Raw genomic sequence first — 24117 nt, 5'->3', positions numbered from 1 at the left:
CAAATCTCAAGAATCTCTGATGTGGAGGGAAAATGGGAACATGAAGGTAGGCGTCCCTTATGTCTAGAGAGATCATGAACTGCCCTGGGGTCATTGCTGCAATGACTGATCTGAGCGACTCCATTTTGAACCTTCGTTTCCGAAGGAATTTGTTTAGATCCTTGAGATCCAGAATAGGTCGTACTGACCCGTCCTTCTTGGGAACTACAAACAGGTTTGAGTAATGTCCCTTGAACCGTTCTCCGGCTGGTACAGGTATGATTACCTCGGAAAGTAGAAGATTGGAGATGGCGCCTAGGAAAGCTGACCTCTTTGTTGAGTTCTGTGGCAGTCTGGACATAAAGAACCGATGAGGGGGGTTTGAGGCGAATTCTAGATGATATCCACGATTTACCACCTCTTGAATCCAGGAATCTTGAATGATTGTGGCCCAGACTTCGGCAAAACGACCGAGCCTGCCCCCTATTGCCCTTGAGACTGCCGGTGTGAGGTCGCCGTCATGCCGAGGGAGTTTTGTCTCCAGTCTTGGAAACCTGCTTTCTGTTCTGCCAAGAAGATCTCTGTTTTCCGCTGAAACGTCCTCGATTGGTGAAGGACTGTCTTGGTGGTGAAGATCTCGAGTGTTTTGTTTGGGAGCCACGAAAAAACTTACCCCTGCAAAAGGAGGGGCGTGCCTTAGGTTGAGGTAGTAATGTGCTCTTGCCCCCTGTTGCTTGACTAATAATCTTGTCCAGATCGGGCCCGAAGAGAAGTTTGCCCTTGAAGGGAATGGAGGTTAGAGATTTCTTGGAGGACAGGTCCGCGGACCATAGTTTCATCTACAGGGACCTGCGAGCTGCAACAGAAAGTGCCGATGATCTACTGATGACTTGAGTAGCATCAAGTGAAGCCTCACACATGTAGTCATTTGCTTCCTTGATCTGGGAAGCTAGTTGAGAAAGTTCATGACGAGGAGTCCCGTCACTAATTGCAGTCAAAAGGGATTCCGACCAGGACTGCACCGCTCTGCTCACCCATGCCATAGCTAGAACAGGACGTAAGGCGGTTCCAGAGGCTGAGAATGCGGATCTTAGAAGACTTTCTAGTTTTTTATCCATTGAATCCCTGAAAGAAGAGGAATCGGGAACAGGGAGAGCAGTGTTCCTGGAAAGCCGAGATACTGGTGGATCGACTGAAGGTGGCATTGACCACTTTTCTGTAAGATCTTTTGGGAATGGATAGAGTTTTTGGAACTTGCGATTGGTTTGAAAACGCTTCTCTGGAACATCCCACTCTTGTTGAATGATTTGGTCAAGCTGTGAGTGAGAAGGGAAAACAGGTGAAGATTTGTTGTTACGTTTGAACAAACTCTTAGTAGTGTCAGCTGAGACTTCCGGTTCTAGATGAAGAGTCTCGAGTACTGAGGCAATTAAGGTGTCCACCGATTCTGAAGAATGTCTGTGTGAGCCATCACCCTCTTTGTCTGAATCAGATGAAAGTTCGCCATCTGAGCGATCTAACTCATCACCGGAATCTGGTAGGAGTGGTGAAAGATGTCCAGGGGGAGAAATACTCTCCTCATCAGATGGAGAAGGAGCTCTACGTTTAGATGCCTTTGCCTTAGGATTGTCAAGGCGAGAGAGAAGCTTGTCTAAGGATTGTGCTAATCTTGGTATTCCGGATGCCAATTGTGATGCCCACTCTGGCGTGGAGGGTCTTTGAGGCTCCCTGCTTGTCGCTGGGGATTCCTCCTGACAGACCTGGTCCACCAGAGGGGGAGCAGGTTCTGGGGGTTCAGGTGCAACCTCAGTTGGCTTGCACTTGGCACATAATGGGTCTTTATGCCCAGAGGTTAAACGTTTGCGGCACCTGGCACAGGCTAGGTATCTCACTTGGGCAGTAGGTGCCCCCCTGGAAAAGAGCCCCTCACTAGGTCCCTCTGACATGGTAGCAGTGAGCAGAATACTGTCCTAAGCTGTGTCTGCTGAGGGTATATAATACAGGTATCTTGTGAGGCAAAAAATCTGGAGCTGAAACTTCCCAGCGTTTCTACTGCAAAGGTGAAAACGCAGGGCCACTATTACTTGCCCCCTGACTGAAGGAAAACAGACCGCTAAGCGTACGGCTCTGTTTCCGACTTAGGAGGTTCTTATATGCGCCCGTGATAAACTTCGGTGCAAAAAACAAAATGGCGGCCGTGACTTGGAGCGCGCCTAATAGCGCGAGATTTGAGGGAAATGGCGTCCAGCGACGCATCCAGCCTCTGCGTTAGGCTCCTTCCCTCAAGTCTGTGTCTACCGTGGCCGCAACACTTAATGCTGCCTAACTTTCCAGCGTAGCTGCAGGTAGAAGTACCTTGCACAGCTGTGACAAGCACGCTGTGTCAGAGTAGGACACGGGAAGGCAGCCTGCGCAGCACAATGCCTCAGTGAGCGCTCTCGTCAAAGAATAGGACAGAGAGGTGGATAATGGCGGAGAGAAGGGAAACACAGGTAATATACCTACCGTGTCCCTTGGCGCTCTCCTCTGTCTTCCGGCCAGTCCGTCTTCGCCTGTGGGAAGGGAGACTAGAATGAGACTGGGTGGTCTTGGATAACCAGGGACCCCGGAGACAGGTCCCACGTTGGGGGATGCCTATGGGATTACTCTAACACAGTGTAGAGGTCCTGGGCATCCCCTAGTGTCAATAACTGACAGAAATGGAAAAATAATAAACAGAGTAGATTTCAATGTCCTATCCTCCTGAGGACACAACAAAAACTGGATTAAGCTCCGCCTGCTGGGGGTATAGCCAGTAGGGGAGGGGCTAGTTTTTTGTTCTACTGTTGTGTCCTGCCCTCCTGGATGTACCAGCTATACCCCATGGTCCCTGTGTCCCCCAAGCAGACTTAGAGAAAACTTAAATTATTTATTGTGTTGTACCAATGTCTAACGTTTCGGTCCTTGTTAGGACCTCTCTCTTGAGATAATATATAAATAAATAAACATATATATATATATATATATATATAAATAAATAAACATATATATATATATATATATATATATATATATATATATATATATATATATATTTTGTTGCAGGACTACAGTACTCAGGATGGCACTTCCATAAGGAGTTTTAGTTTTGCACTAGTAGCAGTGTCAATGAGAACTGCCTATTCCTGTTGTAACCTTGATCTATAATGTCCCAATGTACCCTTACTGTAATTTCCTACTGTATTATACTCTTCCCAAAATGCCAATGAAATAGTCATGTTTACTTTCTCATTGTGTACAAAAAAGTTACCTGAAAGCCTGCTATTGGTCTCAGATGCCAAGACCAGTGGCTTAAGCGGCTGGAGAGGATTTGACCAGGGATTAGAAAAGTTGGTAGACTCTTTGCTTGAGGATTTTCCTGCACTGTTCTTGATAGCGAGTCCTGCAAATTAAAGAGACGCTGTTTGTTACCAGAAACCATTTTAATGACAGGAATTCAGCAGGGCCCTTGTAAATGAATTTTTCTTTTCTACAAAACACACACGCTGTCGGTATGATGTAGAAATGTGTATGGACAACACATTACTAGTAAACTGAAAAACTAGACAGTGTAACATAATAAGCAAAAAAAAAAAACCAAAACAAAACAGGGGTTAGCTTCCTGTGAAGACTGATAAGAACATTTGTTTGTAAGTCTGAGTTGTGCAATGGGGTTGGCAGCTCTGCCTTTGTCTAGTAGAAGCATGCAAATCAGAATCTGATTCTATGCGCATGCACAATAGCGGGGTTTAGGTGCCTGATGCACATAAACCCAATAATGTTATATAAAAAAGGGGAATACTCTGCTCCTTTAATGGGGCTGTTCACCATCCAACACTTTTTTTGGTTCTGTTGGTTTCAGACAGTTCAATAGAAATAAAGACTTTTTCCAATTACCTTCTTTTTTCTATGTGTTACCATTTTTTATAATATTGAAGTGTAGTGTGTAATTTTTGAACTTTCTAAAGCAGCTCTGGGATGGGGGGGGTCGCCGACTCTCTAAACGGTTTTAAATTAAAACCTTTAGTTGATAAATTTCTTATCTTTGTCCCCGCTGAGCAGAATCTCTGGGTTTCATGAAAAGCAGCTGTAAGAATTGATACAATAGTTGCTGATATTCCAGAGAAGCTCCTGAGAAATGTATCAACTAAATGTTGCAAAATTGTAACAGTTCAGAATCTGCGCCTGATTTACTGAGCTGCCAAACTGAAACACCAGAGGCAGGAAAATTCAACTTTAGGACAAGGCCAGACATGTCGGTTTTACGTTGTGTTTTTACGTTGCATAAATACGCCACTAAAACCAAATGCAACCATCAACATGTGTTTTTCAGCACATAGGTTTCTTTTCCCAACATGCACTTCTCATCGTTCTTGTTCCCCATAATTCTGCTGGCTGGAAATAGAAAAGCTATTTAGCAATAGATAAACTATTTACATGCCAAATGGAGCAGGAATGATCGTCAATACACAACGTAATTATGTCACCAGCCGTAAAAAAGTATATGCATCTTTTATCTTGCGAGAGTTTGGATGCCATATTTAAAATACGCTGCGTATTTCCGTAAAGTGTGGTTTCAAACTTGCAGATCCCATAGTCTACTGATTTGGTAGTTTGACGTATTGGCGTTTCTGCTAAAAAAACACCAATACTGGTGTCCTGTGGCGGATTTCAGCTTGCAAGCGCCCTGTGAGAATTGCCATTGTGCGTTTTCCATTAGTTTCAGTGGTAGTGCAATTTATGCATATTTACACCCGACTAAGCTTTTTTAAAAACGCAACATAAAAACACCACATTTGGCCTTGCAATTAAACTTAGATTTTGGAAAAACGGTAAATTAAAAATGGAAATGTAACTGAAAAAAGTCTATTTCTGGAGAACAGCCGGAAAACAACTCAACTAACCTTTCCTGTCAGCGTAGGAGCACCAACTTTAAAGCAGCCGGCTTGAAGGGATCTGCTACCAGCCGCATCCACACTGACATTGAATTACACACTAATCTTACAGCAATACCAGGTAAGCGCATTATCGGCAAAATCTCCAAAACGTACTGTGAGGTATTACACTATTCTGCACTCTTAACCTAACAGGCACACGAACGACGGCAACAGATCCGACGTACTTTTACTTTCTGCGATACGATCTCTTTCTAAATGTGAGTAGAACTGCCATTCAACAGCAGCCTTGCATACAAAGGATAATACACCATAGAGGCTTTGTCTATTCTTGTTCCTATAGGATTCCCCCGTGTATCTTCAGCGCACCTCCATCACCCCTATGAACTTGAAAAAGTGTTTGCAAGGTGACCAACCCCTTTAAAGGAGAATTCAAACCCCCATTTAATAAAACTGACTACCCCCCTACCATACATAGTCCCCCCTCCCAGGTGATAACTACAGTAATTGCCCCTAATCCTGTAATTACGCCTTGTTGCAGAGTAAGCACAGTGGAGCTCACGGGCGCCATCTTCTTCTCTTCTGTAATCTTCAGAAAGTAAGCATCATATCCACACATGTGCAGTTGGTTCCGGACAACTGCGCATGCGCCGAAAGTATCAGAAATAGCCGAAGGGAAGGAAGAAGACCCGAAGATTACCGAAGAGAAGAAGATGGCGCCCATGAACTCCGCTGCATTTACTCTTTAACGGGGGGCAATTACAAGATATGGGGCAATTACTGGAGTGATCACCTGTGTGGGCAGGAGCAGGGACTATGTAGAGTAAGGGGGTAGTTGGTGTTATATTATTTTTCTCCTTTAAAAAAAGGTTAAAATAAATTTCAGTAAACCCTATTCTAGCCTTTAGTATAGATGACCCAGAAGAATGAATAATGTGCAAATGACAAAAGTTGCGGATTTAAGATTGAATTGACCGCAAACCTCCCTAAAAGTGAGAGACCGTTGGGAGGCAGATCTCTCACCATTTACTGATGAGCAATGGGTACAGGTACTCCATACACCTCTTCGGATTTCTCCTATTTATAAGTATAGGATATTACAACTGTACTTTGTGCATAGGGCCTATTACTCCAGAACAGTACTACATAAAATTAATCCAGAGATCTCGCCAGCTTGCTTGAGATGTGGTGAGGCTGAAGTCACAATTTTACATACTTTCTGGGCCTGCTCGGAAATTGTTCCCTTTTGGGTAGCGTTACAGAGCCGCATCACTGGGATGCTAGGGTTTGAGATACCGTTGGATCCCAAGTGGTATTTACTAGGTATGGACCCACCAACTCCTCTAACGAGCCCAGCCCACACTATGGTTCACAAATTACTCTTCTTAGCACGTAAAATCATAGCCCAACACTGGAAAGCCCCAGACCCTCATTCCTATCAGATGTGGTTGAAGTCGGTTCAGGACTTACAAAAAGTGGAGGATCTGATTGCCAAGAGAAAGGGTTCTACTAAGGCTAACACCGCTATTTGGCAGCTATGGATCCTGGAGCATATTTGAATAAGCCTAGGGAGTCGGTAGTAATTACCTAACGCTTGATTAAGTTACAGCCCACTAATCCTACGCTACAAGGTAGCGCACAACTTTTTCAGATGCGAACAGCCTTAAGGTCAAATCATAGGATGCAGTTCGTTTCAGGGAACTGCTATTTGTTTATGTCATTGCTGTCAATAACGATGTGAGTTTACAGTGTTCAGAAGATCCATTTACTAGCGAAAACTCTTATTTTTTCTGTAAGTTGAGATACAACGCTTATGATTGTCATGTATTTATCTATTTGGTCAAAATTCTGTGCTTGCAGGATGTCTAAACCCAATCTGCGTATTGGGTCATGTTCCTTTTTATGTGCACTGAGCTGTGATATTGTTTGTACAATTATCCTGTTTTTTTTTTCTCAATAAATCTCACTTGAACCAAAAAAAAAAAAAAGATAAAACAGTAGCTTGTGCTTGATCCAAACTAAAATATAATTAACCCTTATTGAAAGCAAAAAAAAAAAAGATTGAATTGACCATTCCTTTCTGCACAAGGGACTGTACCATTTCATCCAGGTCTAAAAAAACCATACTGCTTTAATTTTAAGGGTCACTTTGTTTTTTATATTAACTTATCTATCTGGAATGTTCTATTACGATCCCTTTCCTGTTCAGTGTGACAGAAGTGACAGGGCCATTTCAACTTTGCTTCCGACTTCCTCGGTGAATATAAGCAACTGTTGGAAAGTCAAGAAATAAATAAATCTGTTTCCAGGAATAGGAAGGGGAGTAGTAAGAGTAAAAACCATTACTAAGAAAAAGAAAAGTCATTTAGATCATATCCATTTATTTGGATCTTGTTAAACATAAATGCATTTTGCATTTTTCAAGAGCACTGCTCTATGTTTTGCGTTGTGCCCCTGGTTCTCCTTCTTTCACAAAAAATGAAAAGATGGTTATACAGTGTCTCTACATATACATTTTAATTAGTGGTGCCACATTTAGAATAAGGCTGTTTTATTCTATAAATGTATTTAACTTAGAGCTATTGTATATAGCATGGTGAAGAAGATAATTCTTACCAGGCAAATAGCGGGAATGCTTCAAGTAATGCTGTTTTGCTGCTGAGGTTCTTCTGGAAGGTGCAGAGTCCTGCTGAGAGAACGAGTTGTGTACTGACCCAGCAGTATTACTGTCTGCATTCTTTAAATCCATTATACTCTCAAGGCTGTTAAAAAAAAAAAAAAAAAGTTTTTATTAAAGAAAAACTAAACCCCAAAATGAATAGTAAAGCAACAGTTTATATGAAACTAAGTGGCTTATTAAACACTCACCAAGCTGGTGTGTGTATATATATATATATATATATATATATATATTTATATATTTAAGTAAATATTGCCTACATCTCTTGCTTTTAACCACCATTTCATGATTATCTCTGTGCTGCCTCAGAGATAACCTGACCAGCTAACTGTAACAGGGAGAAGTGTGGAAGCAAAAGACAGAACTTAATTGGCTCATGTGACCTACCATGTACGGTTTGTTTGTGTGCACCATTAATCCTACGATACCAGGGGGAGGCCCTTATTTTTTTAAAATGGAAGTTTTCTATATATGATTACCCAATGGGACATACTACTAAAAAAGTATATTATTATGAAAATGGTTTATTTACATGAAGCAGTGATTTATTTATGAGCTGTTTTATGTGATATATTTTTAGAGACCTACATTTTTTGACCTATAGTTTTCCTTTAACACTTCTAGTAACTTAATTTTAACAAGTAAAATTAAAAATAAATGAAAAATAAAAACTGCTTACAAACAAGGCCCTTTTCAGAAGTTATTCTCAAAATATTACAGCTAGCGTTTACTACAAGCTAGCATAAAGACTATGCATATAGACTATGGTGGTCATACATTGCCCCTTATATAAAATATTAACAAAGCGATTGTAGTTTAAAGTTGCACTGTTTACACTTGCCTTGCAAAATTTCTCTGTGCTGTGTTTCAGAGTGGTGGTCAGTACAGGGCTGGCCTGCACCCTTTCATAACTCGGCTGGATTTTTATTTCATCTGGTGCAAGGTGCATGGCAATCTCCCCCCGGGGCAGAAGTACTGTATAAATGAGCCTTAAGGGTCACACTCTTGTGCCCCTTAGTGCTCTTGTACCCCTGCCCAGGGGATATGTAACCGACCCATACAGTGTTCACATATAAAAAGCAAGAGGACAGTAGCCCCGATGGTCCTATATGTACCAGAAGGCAAGCGATATGCAAAGAAAAGTGCATCCTGCACATGCCTGATCATTTACCATTGGCATATCTTCACTGTCTAATAGCTGCATCACTTTGAATTGGTACAAAAGCCCCGAGTGTAAGGTATACCCTTTCCAATTTAATTCTTAGTGGAGGAATTCATTGCACCAATAAATTACATTACCTGTGGATTGTATCCTCACTTTTTTTCTCATTCTGTTTAATCCCAGTTCTAGAATGTGGAAAATGGACATCATCATCAAAGTCATCCCATTCATCAGATCCCTTCATTGTTTTAGTGACATGTCCCCATCTCCTCCTGGTCTTCATATTCAGCTCCCCATTGGCACAATCTGTATCAGAAGCTTCTTTCTGGAATGACATAAAAGTTAACAATTTTTGTCGTGGGAGAATTGATGCTGCAGAATAGTGGTGCGTGGGCCAGTGGGTTGCAGGCCAATCATTTAAATTCTGGGTGCATTGTAAGTCAAGCACCATGTGTACCAGTTATGTAGTGATCCACTCCAGCCCCCTGCAGTGTGCAACCACCAGCTGCTAGATTAATTTATATACCCGCGTCCATAGATGCCCGGCCTCTTTGGTGAGGGTATATACTAGATATCAAGACAAGGGCATGTTAGGGTTTACACAGTTCAAAATGTTTACAATCTGCATATCACTACAGTAAAGGGAATCTCTGAATCTTGATAGAACATTCTGATTGACATTTGCAAATGTTTTTGCAACAGAAAATGAGGCCCTACAAAAATATTCAGACCTCTTAATGTTTTCATAGATTACTAGATTACAAACAGACAAATTTGCCAGCAGATATAGCATTGAAAACTGTTATTCTGTGCCCATAAGCGATGATTTAAATGTGTTACTGTAGCAAACAGTGAATCTTCTAGATAAAATGCGTGTGATTGTTTTTTCTGCATAGAGACACATTATCGTTTTATAAATTGATATATGTATTTAGGCATGATGTTACAAATTTGTAATAAATTCATAAAATATTAGAATAACACGAATATTTAGCAAACACTCTCAGAGAATAAATGATTGAAAACGGACAAAGAATGGTGTGATGTAAATATGCTTAAATAGAAAATGTCGCTATTATAAAAAAAATTCCAATAAACTGTGGTGAAAATTTGTTTCACAAATAGTCACATTTTTTCTTTCAGTTGATGTGTATACCAATTTATCTGCAAGTTCCTTAACCATACACTTACCCCAAATGCTAGTAGATTTAACCTGCTCTCACAGTTTCATTCCAGCATAAATGTGTTTGTCACTACTGACACAGAGCATCTTTAAAGTCCAGTAATAATCAGAGCTGTAGTTCAGGCAGTGCTGTGTACAGTATGTGTAGAAGGATCATTTCCCAAATAAATTGTAGAATACTTATATGGTCTCTGAACATTGTGGAAAGAAATGGTGGCATGTTATGCTAAATATTGCTCCCCTCTCTTAGGTAATATTAGGTTGATGGCAAACAGAGTGCTTTGTTGCCCAGAGGAAGTCTACAACACCCTCAGCTACAAATTACCTTTGCACCTTCCTATATTCCTTGAATATTTAAAAAAGGGGGGGGGGCAGGGATGGAAAATTTAGGTTCCTCTCAGTTCAGCCTCAGACCAGAATGTTAACTTTGTAAATTAAATGGATCTTCTGTTCGTCTATGTGCAGTTTGGTTTAGCCTGTTTTTAACTATTGTTGCCACAAAATTTGAGCTACCAGCGAGCAACACATCACTCGAATTATCATGCCACCTAGAACAATTTAAATCACTGTGGGTAAAACACATCAATCAGGCAAAATTACCTTGGAAGGAAAATGTTCATCTTACCCACAGTTATTTTCATGGCAAGATATTTCAGGTGACTGGCTGATGGTTATTATATCCCTTAGGCAATAAATCAGCCCATGTAGTTAAATGGCAGTGCAGCTCATGTAGCTGGACATTCTAGACATGTCCCTGAATTTCCAAGTCATCTGGTAATACAAACTGAATAGGTATGTGTTTAAGATCACATGTAGCCAATAGTGAGCGTTCCCCATATATAGATAGTTCTACAGTTCTTATCAAACACATACTTTAGACAACTATAAATTTTCATTTACATATAACAGGATTTAGTAGCAATCACCGCCATAAGATCAAAATCATTGTATTCTGACCTGTGGTGCTCGAGCACTTAATGCAGGCAGATGTGGTTGACCCACTTTGTCCTTCTCTTGAGAACGAGTGGATGGCTCAGTCCAGGATGGGCTTAGTTTAAAAGGATTGGCATATGGCTGGCTTGGCTGGAAAGCTCGTGATGGCAGTCGATGCTTTGGTGGTGGCTGCGAAGGAGGTACAGGTTTGATATGAAGAGAGATTTGTTTTTCATGAAGTTCTTTTTGCTGTTTGGACAACTCATGTATTCGTGGCGATGTTCCTAGCGGTTGTCCTACTTGAAAGTAAGAGTACCGGAGGGCCTGAAATCAATAAAGAAAAAAAGAAAAAACACCAAGCATTTTTCCTTTTAGTAGTGCAGAAAAACCATACAAATTCCAAACATTTAAAGGCATTCCATTCCATGGATTCCAGTTTGCAACTAGCGGTTTAGGTTAGACCAGGGATCCTGGGGGTGCCAAATAAAGGATATGATTGGATATTCAGTTGTCCTATGTGGATTGTTAGCCTACATGATACTTTGTTTGGCTATAAACCTGGTTGTTATGCAACCAAAACGTATTTCCAAGCCAGGAATTCAAAAATAAGCCCCTGCTTTAAGGCCACTTGGAGCAACACCCAAGGGATTAGTGAGCAACATGTTGCTCATGAGCCACTGGTTGGGGATCACTGGGTTAGACTCAAAGACAAGGCTATAAAAGTTTTAGAATAGTCTTTTTTTATGCCCATTAAACTCTACAGTTAGCTTTCAATTTATATAGTTACTCAATGCTGGTTTTTCTTAAAAATAACAGTCCATACAGGGAGATTTGAGGGGTTTCAATTTGATTAAAAGGGAAACAACTAGAAGCAGCCCCTTACTCCAACAGTAGTCTATGGGAGACGGTGTAAGGGGAACAATAATACAGAAACATTCTCCACACCCACATTCAACACTGATTAAAGGAATAATATGGGCTCTGAATTCAGTGACTAAAGAAGGGGCACTGTGAGGTAGGCATTAAGGCCTGGCAAACTTGGAGCTGGTGCATTCAATTCTAACAGCAGCACAACAGCTGTCTAGAGGAATACACAGTGATGCAAAAACATGTGCATCTTCTTTAAAATAAAACAGCACTCGAAGAGCAATTCTTAAATGCATACACAATCAAGGTTACAACGGACAAATGATCTCCAGTTTGTTGGTTCCACAATAAGAGCCAGTCTTCTGGGTAATATTTTTGGCAGTCAAAACATGATAAGAATATGCTGTTCCTGCATAAATAAGTTTAAGAATGTTACATCAAAGATCTGGCTTACAAGCTGCAGAAAAAGAGTCGAGGCTCCTAACAGTTCTGAAACAGAGCCAGAAGATCAGGAGACTTCACTACAGGCACCTATTGCTCACTTGGCTTGCATTTGGCCTCTTCTTGGGATCCCACTGGAGCATGTCTCGCATGACCTGGATCCCTTCTGCAGAAGCATTTGGCATCAAGGTTTTTAGGTTGCTGGGTACACACTGGGGCCATCGAAAATTCATTACAGAAGCAAGCTGGAAGCCGTCAACCCAGTCACTCTACAAAAGAATTTAATGAATTTATTTTAACAACATACCATGGAATATGTCATAATCCCATGTTATCCATGTCTCATGCATCAGTTTCCATAAAATTACACATTTTAAAAAACTAAATTTATGCCCCTGTGCCTATGCTTAGTATTATTTTTTATAGCCCCTTGTTTTTGTTTTAATATTAATAGGATAATAACATATTGAGTGTTCTAAATACGATCTACTACTGACAAACTTTTGTGGGTAGCATGGCAAGAAGTTCACAACAAAGGTAGAATTGGTAACACGTGAGATTGTGTTAAAGACTGCAGGGTACTAGCAGGTATAATTGAATCAAATTCAATTCGAGTTTTCGGGTCCTTCAATAAATCAGAGTTTTAAAATTAGATTGGTTGATTCGATTTATTAATGAATTTGGACTGGTTGAATTTCTAATTTATGGGAGTTTAGTTTTTAAAAACCTGCATGAATTAAAATTTTGAACTTTGATAAATGTTCCTCTTAATATACACATTTTGCCTTTGCAGGTGCTGTTGTACTGCAATTGTCAGAATTACTTGCAGTCAGCTCTTATACAAGCTGGATTAGCTATGCCAAGTTAAAGTTACCTCAAACTTAATTCAAAACAAAACTTCAAGGGTAGCAGTGAAACAATGTTCAAGCAGCTAGGACAGACCTGATACCATCTACAGACCAGTAGCAATCTAATCAAGTAATTGCTTCATTAGAAAATGGTGTGTAACATAAGATAAGAGCAAGAGAAATAGTTGATAGAGCAGCAGAATAGTAATTGTCATATGTACAGAAAATCCATACGTAACTTGTAGTTTTTAAGTAGGACTCAATGCTTTCTGTGTAAGGCTGGCCAGAGACGCAAAGATAAAATATCAGTTTATAAGTACACATCATACCTTCTTGGGAGTTCCTAGTACTTGACAGATTTTGAAAATGGTATCAACTTCACTGGAGCCTGGAAAAAGCGGCCTGAGTGTGTAAATTTCAGCCATAATACAGCCAACTGCCCACATATCTATAGGTGAGTTATAATTGGTGGATCTAAGGAGAACCTCGGGAGCTCTATACCTGTAGGGGCAGAAAGATTCATATGTTATTTAACTTGTTATACTAGAAAAAGTGCATGGACAGATGTGAATACACCATGGGGCAGATTTAAGTGTGAAATTCTAGCTCACCTCAGTAAAATTCCACCACTCTCTAGTCAATCCTATGTCATTTTTAAAGAAGTATTTATCAAATGGTGAAATCTAACTTTCACCTACTGATAAATATACATATAAAAAAACCCATAGGAATGACTATAGTGGTGGGATTTCACTGTGGCAAGCTCTAATTTCACACTTTGATTAATCCAATTAATATAATGTTGCTAAATAAAAGATAATTTCAAAGTAAGTACTAATAATTGTAATCCATTTTAATTTTCTTTCAATCTCTAATTTATATAAAATATATAAAAACACACATGGAAAACATCATATGCTTAACCTGTTATTTTAGCAATGGCTTGTTCAAGTGCCAGGAGGATAACTAATGCTTGTCAGATAGATTCTTTTACCTTTATGTTAATAAAAACTAGCTTTTTAACTTAATTACAGAGTTTTTGGTATATCCTTTTGTGTTTGAGACAAACTGGTCAGCCAAAATTGTAAACTGAAAAGCAGAGCCAAGCACACAAATTGGTTGATTTCAGGTAATCGGATGAGCAACTAAAAATTAATGGGCACCAAAGTGACAGGAAATTCCCAGTGTGTCATAGTTTAAATGAACACATATATAGCTGTCTAGTTTTCAGTTTAGATCAAAAGTAATTTTACCATCTGGTTGACACATAATCAGTGTACGGTGGCCTTGATCTAGTTTCTCGAGCTAATCCAAAATCTGCAATTTTCACAAGTTCTGGTCCCATGCAAAGGAGGTTTTCAGGTTTTAAGTCTCTGTGGAAAAACCCTGAAATAAAGAGAAAAAGGTTTTAGTACAGCACTGGAACAATAAGGAATTACCCCTCCCTCCAAAAAAAAATCAAAAGCACCTTGTTTGTTTTGTAGTGCAAATATGCAAGCAAAAAACAACATTGTCATCCTGCAATGCTAAGAGAGAGTTATAAGCCCAGTCAGTCTTCACTAAGAACCACTTATGCGTCACAAGTACCTTAAGTGTTTCTATATGTTATAGAACATATCATGTGCTCCAAAAGAATTGCGCATTATATGTCAAAACCGGCCCCCAATATGACATACATGTCCAGACAGCTGGGATTATAGTCAAAATTAGCCAAACTACCCAACCAATCTTGACATGCATAGCCAAATTTAGAGAACCTATCATTCTTTGTGTAAGACTTAGAGAACACCTTAAAATCATACTCTGGTGCTTTAAAGGATAGTATTGCCTTTAGACTGTATTTACCATATAGATCAAAGAGGTTTAGGCCTCAGATTGTTGTAAACAGTGTATATTTATAGATAAAGTGTTTTATAGTTCCAACACACTATGCTATTGTAATTATTTTAGAAGTTCCATAATTCAGGGTACAATTAGAAAGTGTGAGAAAATCATTTGGCTCGTTCTGTATTCTGGTATTGTGATGTTTATCAGTGCCATTCATGTTTTACAATGATTTCATACAAAGGTCTATGGAGATCTTGTGCATGTTGGGTGTCATAACAATCCACAATCCTTTCCTAGTATATATATCACATCATCTTGTACAGGACTAAATTATATGGGTGATGCCCAAAATCATAAATGATTGCCAAACATGCCGTATTTATTATTATTTGTGTTTTGAGTTATTTAGCCTTTTTTTCTCTATTTTTTTAAACCAACAGCAGTTTACAGTATCATATGATATTTGCGTACAGTGATTCTGACAACATTTCTGTTTACATGTATAGATATGTAACAATATTTAGTGTCAATATCAGAGCACGTTGTTGTTCACTCTAAACGTGATTTTAGAAAACCAGTTTCCTTTGCAAACATATGTAGTATTAACATAAAATAGAATTTAAAAAAAAAACTGAATTAAAAACATTTTACAAAACGAAAATAAAAAAAAAGAACCTAACCACAAGAAATAGATCTAGAAAGTCACTATTTTTTTTTTTCCTTACAGTTATAGTAATAATAGTTGAGGGGGCAAACATACCGTATTTGTGAATATATGCAAGCCCTTGAAGAATCTGGAACATGATATTCCTGATAGTGGATTCTGGAAATAATTTGTTCCTGTAGAGAAAAGAAAGAAGCTAAACCACTATCAATCTACAGGAGGCACCATGAAAACATCTGGAAGGTTTTAAGAAAAGGTAAGTGCAATCTTTTTAAAGAAATTAGAAAAAGAGGTAGCATTTAGAATGCAGCTTGGCGGCACACCCCATCTCATCAGCAAATGAAGCTTTTAACATGGAGAATTCTGAATAAAACAAAAGATTGGTCAATCAAAGCAGGCCTGAAAAGTCCCTCAAGCCTCTTACAAATGGATGAGTTGTTAGAGCATCCGTTCAGGTAAAAATCCCAAAAAGCAATACAACACAAACGCACACATAAATTATATATAAATACAGCAGTCTCTGTGATAATTTCTGATTGATGGCTTGGAAAGTTATCAAGGTAGATTGCTGGAAAATTATGTGGATGCAGCAATCGTCTAGTAAGTATGTACATTGCCAGACATCATCCGATATGCATGAAACTGGATAAAATTCCATTCATTTGACTACCCAAATGAGCAGATCTTAATGTTTTGTAAATACCAAAAGACTGGGTAGCATAGCAAACACCAATAAAAAAAAAAGTATTGTTAAGATATTAAGATACACCCTAAGGCTACCAATGGTTGTTTATGAAGACTGTAATATTCTATTTTCAGAAGCAGACATGATTTTATGCTAAAAGGGTGATAGATATACAAGAATAGGTGATACAGTAAAAGAAAAGTTAATTACCAAAAAATAAAATCCCAAAGGTTACATCCCTCTACCTTAAAACATTATTTAAATTAGAGAAATGAAAAGAGGGTACTAACACAAAGTGAAACGGATTATACATGATTACATATTATCTAGTTTCATATAGTTAAATTCTGCCTTGACTAATCGGCTCAAAATTAAGACTGCAGTGTATGATTAATGGCCTGTAGCACTAGAAAATACCACAACGCAGAAATCACACTTACCGATCTTTCATTAGCTGGTAGAGATTTTCCTTCATATACTCAAAAACAAAATAGAGGTGGTTATTTTCTCTTATGACTTCCTTTAGCTTTATGACATTTGCATGATTCAGTTTCTTCAGTGACTAAAAAATAAATAACAAATACAGATAGATAAAGCAAAAGAAAATAGGACAAATAGCTTGTTTACATTGTAGTAATTTTCAAGCTGGCACTAAGCTATTAACAAGTATAACTGTGTTTTTTTAAAAGAAGAAAAGTCAAATAACAATAGCAGCAACCACCAATACTGTAAGGGGTTTAGGAGTTGTATTTTACAGTAGCTGGAAACAAATAGGGTTCCATTTTATGGCTGAACAGTAAACACAAACGTATGAGAAAAACAAAAGTTTTAGTAAATAACCCCCCCCCTTAGCAAAGCCAATAATCACTGTTTTGGAACTGTGACAAGTAGCTGCTACTTGTAGCTCTGTGTGTCTTCACCCTTAAACAAAGCCAAAAAGGATTTTTTTGCTCAAATAAAGATTAATTATATCTTGTTTAGGATTGAGAACAGGGTTTGGTATTATTATTACAGAGAAAAAAAAAATGTTTTTAAACATTTCAATTATTTGATTAAAATGGAGCCTAAAGGAGAAGGCCATGCCAAAATTTTCTGAATAATGTGTTTCCGGATCTTATACCTGTATTTTATAAATTAAGCGCAGCATAGGATGTTTTCTTTACAGTATCAATAGTTTTTAAACTTGGAGTAAATTGCCTGAAAAGACTATACAATTATAATTTCAGATAGTTACTTCTTGGTTAAGAACTTCACAGACACTTTAGGATTTTCCTTGCTTAAATGATTTGTTGGACCAAGGATTCGGACTGGAGATATTACAATCAGGAATGTTATGAAAAGGTTTAAAATAGATCCAACTGCTTAGAATGCTTCTAGATTCCCATGTTTTTTGTGATGTCTGCCATCTAGTATTCCCATATTTAATATTTGAAAGGGAAAAAAAATGTAATTTTCAAGAACAAAATTTACCTTTACTTCACGAAGATTCATGCATTCATCCCAGGAGTAGAATTTTCTTTTCATTCTAATATAAGCAAAAACACATATTAACAACAAGATAGTATAAACTGAATAAATATCATATCAAAAGTAAATGCCAAATGCAATACTAAAGGCATAGTAGACCCCCTTCATGAGTGCAATGAATAGGGATTTTTCTGTCTATTGTATTTAGTCCTATTCATTTAATTCATGTTTAAGAAAAGGGTAATACATCCATATGCATAGTGTATCTGCCATTGAACCCCTTCATCAGGAATCAGGAGGGTGTTCCCCCTCCAAACGTTGAATGTTTGGTGGCTAAATAAAAGGGGATACTCCCCGACTGCATAAACTTGAGTGTGTGCGGATCCGTTTCTATACGTTTGTGTTGCTAGGGGACCCTGCCGGGTCAATGGAAGAACGCACCACCATTGCCGGACTGGTGAACTACAGGTGTGCGGTAGGAAAAATTACTTACTTTTTAATGGCCACCAGCTCTCCTGACTCCACACTTCTCCCAAGAATGACAGAGCCATACGTTCCATCCCCAAGTTGTTTGAGTGTTGTATAACGATTCATGTTGACTAAGCTGTAGATGGTGGACCATTTCAAGAAGGTGTGGCTGACCTTCTGTCAACCCATTTAACACCTGGGATATGGTGTATATGGTATGGTACACACTTCAATTGTTCAGGAAAGCTGAGGATGGTGTTGTAGACAGTCTCACCAAAATGGCTCAACCTGGAAACATGAATATTTCAGGCAATATTAAAAAAAAATTAAAAAAAGATAACACAAAAACAAATAAATACTGTATAATGAGTGCCTGTGGAAAGTGTTTATCCCTTCAGTATCCTGACTGACAAATATCAAGTGTCAGTCAGGATTAATTGCTTTAATATCAAATGTAATTCAATGCAATTATCCAATATACATTCATTAAAAATATCCAGTCAGTGGTTTAAATTAAGTGGATAGTTGCAGTTGAAATAAGTATTTGTTTATCCCTTTTTAGTTCTCTGGTTCTGATTTAAAACAATGAAGTGGAAGTAAATTTCTGGTATGTTGCAAGAGTCAGAACTAGCAGTGCAGAGATTTTAAAGAACGAGACAGATACCACTTTCAACAGCAGTAATAACTTAAAAACCTTTGAACATTTTCAGTGTACATTTGAAAGTTGCTAAGAATGGGATTTTTTGTTTCATTACTCATCATTGAAGTTCGGTATCAAAAAGCTTGGTACACCTTTAGCAGGTCGTGGACAGCGTCCCGTTTCCGGTATAAATGGCGCATGCCCATCCCTTTTGTGATGTCACCGACAGGGCAGGTCTATAAATAGAGGGGCAAAGGCAAGTGGGTTTGGGTTCTTCTCAACCCTGCACATCACTATCTTGCAAGAAGCATAAAGTTGGAAAAATTGAGTTGCTGCAACTGTCCTGTATTCACAACAACTAAAAACTTTTTTTGTCTGAATAAAAATAATAGACAAATTATGTTCAACGCAATCCCTACTGATTTAACCCATGATGAAAAAGGGGGTATACTACCTCTTTAAGATATACTGTTATTACTGCTTTTTTTTTTTAAACAGTGTTCTACTTCTTGTTACATTAGTTTGGAGTTAAGATTTCACATATTTATGTACTTTTAATAACCACAATGCAACCGTTCGCATTGTCTCAGCTGAGCCAGGGCAGTAACTGCAAGCAATCTGTATGTTGTTGCTGTGCTTTCTTAACACATCTCAAACAAACAAACAATATGGTCAGTGTTATTAGGCAACGATAAATCTTCCTCTTTGTTTAACACTCACCATGGAAAACAGAGGGATTTCGTCAAATATTAAACAAGCTGAGGGAAGGGTTGAATGATCTTGCCAGCCTTTTGGGGTTGGGGAAATAGTCCCTCCAAGTAAGAGGTAGACTATCAAGGTTCCTTCCCAGTTTAAAGGGGCCCATAAATGCACTGATAATATTGTACAAAACGATTTTCATACGATATTCGGTGTGTATGGTAGGAGACGAGCAGACCAATATCAGCAGAAGACTTGGTACGCAGATCAGGAGCCTTTGAAGGTACCCGAACATCTGCCATTGTTAGTGCTGAATCGTCAGATACAGGTAGAATTCTATTGTTTTTACCTGTTTATCTGATGATTCAGCTCTACATGTGTGTATTAAAACAAATGGTCTTTCCAGGAAAGATTGTAATTGTATCATCTATAGCCACCTTAAGGAATTATGTATGTTTGTGTAAAAAATGTGTGATGGAGTTTTTATCACACGAGACAAATAACTTGAAAGATGGGAGGGGGACTGTCTACATGCCTATACCTGCCCCTCATGAATACAGTGCTGCCGAAAGCAGTAGAGACCTGGGTGCAAAGTGCAAAAACATGGTGGGTTGCACTTATTTATTCATTAGGGATGCACCGAATCCATGATTCGGTTCGGCCTTTTCCAGCAGGATGTGGATTCAGCCAAAACCTTGTGCCTGGCTGAACCAAATCCGAATCCTAATTTAGTGTGAAGGGAAATCACATGATTTTTACTCACAAAAAAAAACGGTTTCCTTTGCCGGACCTAATTTGCAGATGTAAATTATGATTCAGATTCGGTTCGGTATACGTCCAAATCTTTCAAAGGATTCAGGGATTCGCCTGAATCAAAATAATGGATTCAGTCTATCCCTTATATTTATTTATAGTCATTAAGAACAAGAAATAAAATAGGCTGGCCATGTGATCACACATATGCTGTTCAGTAATTTAAAAAAAATCTAAACCTTTAAAACAAATATGGCTAGAAGTGCCATATTTTATATACGGAGCTCAATGCACCAGCCTAAAGTTTCAGCATCATTAAAACAGTAATGATACAGGCCTACAAAGTTGTCACAGGATGTCATCATCTTGCATTTTCTTAGGAATGTCAGTGACACATACACGTGAAGTCTGCTTTGAGCAGCTGTTGAGAAGCTAAGTTTAGTTAAGTTTATCGGTTGTTACTCATTTTGACATACAGTTAGGCCCATAAATATTTGGACTGAAACAACTCAGATGCAGTTGAACTGCAGACTTTCAGCTTTAATTCAGTGGGTTGATCAAATAGATTGCTTAAAAATGTGAGGAACTAAAGCCTTTTTTTTTTTTTTAACACAATCGCTTCATTTCAGGGGCTCAAAAGTAATTGGACAATTGACTCAAAGGCTATTTGATGGGCAGGTGTGGGCAATTCCTTTGTTTTGTCATTATAAATGAAGCAGATAAAAGCTCTGGAGTTGATTTGGGGGGGGGTGCTTGTATGTGGAAGGTTTCGCTGTGAACAGATAACATGCAGCAAAGGAGCTCTCCATGCAGGTGAAACAAGCCATCCTTAAGCTGCAAAAACCCATCTGAGAAAATTGCTACAATATTAGGAGTGGACAAATCTACAGTTAGGTACGTCCTGAGAAAGAAAGAAAGCACTGGTGAACTCAGCAACGCAAAAAGACCTGGACGTCCACGGAAGACAACAGTGGTGGATGATTGCAGAATCTTTTCCATGGTGAAGAGAAAACCCTTCACAACAGCCAAACAAGTGAACAACACTCTCCAGGAGGTAGGCATATCGATATCCAAGTCTACCATAAAGAGAAGACTGCATGAAAGTAAATACAGAGGGTGCACTGCAAGGTGCAAGACACTCCTAAGCATCAAGAATAGAAAGGTAATAGAAATCGAAAATAGTATGGAGAAGTGCAGTCAAGGCCTGGCAGATCATTAAAAAGCAGGAAACCCAGAATATGGTGATGTCCATGAATTCAAGACTTCAGGCTGTCATTGCCAGCAAAGGGGTTTCAACCAAGTATTAGAAATTAACATTTTATTTTCAGTTTTTTAATTTGTCCAATTACTTTTGAGCCCCTGAAATGAAGTGATTGTGTTAAAAACAGGCTTTAGTTCCTCACATTTTTATGCAATCTTTTTGTTCAACCCACTGAATTAAAGCTGAAAGTCTGCAGGTCAACTGTATCTGAGTTGTTTCATTTTAAATTCATTGTGGTAATGCACAGAACCAAAATTAGAAAAAAAAAGTTGTCTCTGTCCAAATATTTATGGGCTTAACTGTATATTCCATTCTGATGCAAATTGTGCTGGTTTCTGAGCTGCAATGTAATGGAATCTGATTTAATTGTGAATCGGTCCTGTATGCAGTATATGTTAAAGCAGTGCTGTCCAACTTCTGTGCTACCGAGGGCCGGAATTTTTCTAGTCTACATAGTGGAGGGCTGATAATGGAAGCCAGTGTTAGCCACTCACTCCCTGTTTTAGACCACACCCACGTTACTACAAAACCATGTCCACATTAATAGCACACCAAAAAAACCAAAATGGTTGGTGCTCACTGCACGGATATCACTCATATGTGAAAGAAGTTGTCATATTAAGACATACCATTAAATCCATATACCTCCTCCTCCCCTGTGGATAACACAGTCCCTCCAGAACAAATACTGTGTTATGTTTCACAGGCAAAGCAGGGCACAAACAGGGAGTATAGGGAAGGCAGAGTATGACACACCCAAGGAGAATAGGGCAGGCAGATTATGGCACACCCAGGGAGCATGGGGCAAGCAGAGCATGGCGCACACCCAGGGAGCATAGGACAGGCAGAGCATGGCACACACATGGAGAATAGGGCAGGCAGATTATGGCACACTCAGGGAGCATGTAGAGTATAGCACACACAGGGAGCATAGGATAGGCAGAGTATGGCACATAGAGTGAGCATAGAGCAGGCAAAGTATGGCACACAGGGAGCATAGGTCAGAACAGAGCAGGGAAACCCATCAGGACCACTCTAAGATGTACATACAGTGACACATTTCTGGTGCCTATTAGCATTTTAAATAAGGTGTAAACAATCTGCGCAGTTATGACCCATGTGCCCCCCTCAAGTCACTGATTGGTTACTGCCTGGTAACCAATCAGTGGAAACCAAGAGAGCTGCAAAGTAGTGTTCTGTTCTATTATGTTAAACAACCAGTCACTCCAGCCTTTATACATTACATTTTTGGCAAACTGACTATATTAGAAACATGATTTATTTTGCACCGGCGATTATGTACCCAGTTTTTTTTTTTACATTGACCAATTCCTTTAATGTCCTGGCATGTCATCAGCCTTCATGTTAATGGTTCATTTGTATTTTACAGTCTCTTTGTGTGGCAACGTTTCCCTGATTCAAATCTGTTTGTTATGCACACTCTCGCTAAGCAACAATTTCATTTACAATATATACAATCAATAAAAAGGGATTACCAAAACCAACAAAGTAGCGTAAACTTGCCAACTACACAAATTACTGCAAAGCTGTAAACAAAGGCATGCATTATGAGCCGATCATTGGCCAGGGACCAAACAATTGATCAGCCTGATTTAGCATAGCATGTCTGGCCTCCCAAAAAATGATCTTAATAAACAAGCAAATTTCAGATTTAAGGGAAGTCTAATGGTGGAAGACACCACAAATTCAAAGGATTTTCACTAATTGGTTAGTCAGAGGTCTTCATAGTGGTAGCACAGAGGCACAGCAAAACTGCAGCATTTTGTGCAAGGCAACTTTTCTATAGGGTATGACCCTAACTTCACAGTTTAAATGCAAAACTGACAATTTTTTTTTAAAGCTATGGAGATGTTCTCACATTACGTTGTTTGCAAAACTCACCTTGCACAAATTTTAGGTATTTAAAACATAATAATTCATCAAAAGGTTAAACCGAAGCACACAGACAATGGAAAATAAATCACTTTAGAAAAATCATATTTTATACACCTTTAAAAAACAAAGGATTTCCAACAAAAAAATTTTATAAGGTGTGATGTGTTTGTGTCCCTATAAACCAGACCTCTAATGCCCAAACCTAGGTCCAATAACATAGGGTAAACTACTGACGTGTAACTGTTCAGACGTAAAGCAAAAGAAAAAAAGTGTTTACCTTTGCTACAAACATGGAAAATATTTTTAGCACAACCAGTCACTATCTCTCCCACCACTGCAATTTGCCATTAGTCAGGCTAGAACATTAGATGCCTAGTGGGCAGTCTTACCCTTACAAAATGCTTAGAGGCTAAAGCAGTCTCTACACAAACCCATTCACGTTGTGCAGACTTACATGCGAGCCACGAATGATATGATCCAGGGAAAACTCTCACTGGGGTTCAGCCGAACAAAACTCAGGTTTTATAATTGAGGGATATGGAAAGGAAGTGATGGAGCAATCAATGTGTGCGGTGCATCTGTTTGACTCTTTTTAATGGCCACCTGATCCAGCCAGGAGACGTCAATGCCACCATCTCTCTCAGCTGCCTGGAGTCTTGTTAGCTGAGCTCATCTCTTGTATCTGTAGCAAATGAGTTTTCCTTCTGTGTCAGTCTCTCTTGTTCCGGTGTTTCACTTTCCTTCCTGTTGT

At 38.9% G+C, this 24117-nt stretch overlaps 1 protein-coding gene across 1 annotated transcript in view; it reads right to left on the bottom strand.

Moving 5' to 3' along the window:
- cilk1.L (ciliogenesis associated kinase 1 L homeolog) overlaps nucleotides 1-23959 on the bottom strand; it is a 32945-nt gene extending 8986 nt beyond the window's left edge. The window contains exons 1-12 of the mRNA XM_018263457.2: nucleotides 23821-23959; nucleotides 18143-18405; nucleotides 17653-17707; nucleotides 16623-16744; nucleotides 15594-15673; nucleotides 14260-14392; nucleotides 13336-13507; nucleotides 12260-12427; nucleotides 10875-11174; nucleotides 8872-9059; nucleotides 7509-7654; nucleotides 3269-3400 (exon numbers count right to left, since the gene is read on the bottom strand). Of these exons, the coding sequence (XP_018118946.1) occupies nucleotides 3269-3400; nucleotides 7509-7654; nucleotides 8872-9059; nucleotides 10875-11174; nucleotides 12260-12427; nucleotides 13336-13507; nucleotides 14260-14392; nucleotides 15594-15673; nucleotides 16623-16744; nucleotides 17653-17707; nucleotides 18143-18243 (1597 nt within the window). The 5' untranslated portion in view covers nucleotides 18244-18405; nucleotides 23821-23959. The remainder of the gene's footprint in view (nucleotides 1-3268; nucleotides 3401-7508; nucleotides 7655-8871; nucleotides 9060-10874; nucleotides 11175-12259; nucleotides 12428-13335; nucleotides 13508-14259; nucleotides 14393-15593; nucleotides 15674-16622; nucleotides 16745-17652; nucleotides 17708-18142; nucleotides 18406-23820) is intronic.
- Between the last annotated feature and the right edge of the window lie 158 nt (nucleotides 23960-24117).

Source organism: Xenopus laevis, chromosome 5L, assembly GCF_017654675.1.
Source record: "Xenopus laevis strain J_2021 chromosome 5L, Xenopus_laevis_v10.1, whole genome shotgun sequence".
Classification (NCBI taxonomy): Eukaryota; Metazoa; Chordata; class Amphibia; order Anura; family Pipidae; genus Xenopus; species Xenopus laevis.
The sequence above is the reverse complement of the archived record's forward strand: the minus strand, read 5'-3'. Positions and strand labels throughout refer to the sequence as shown.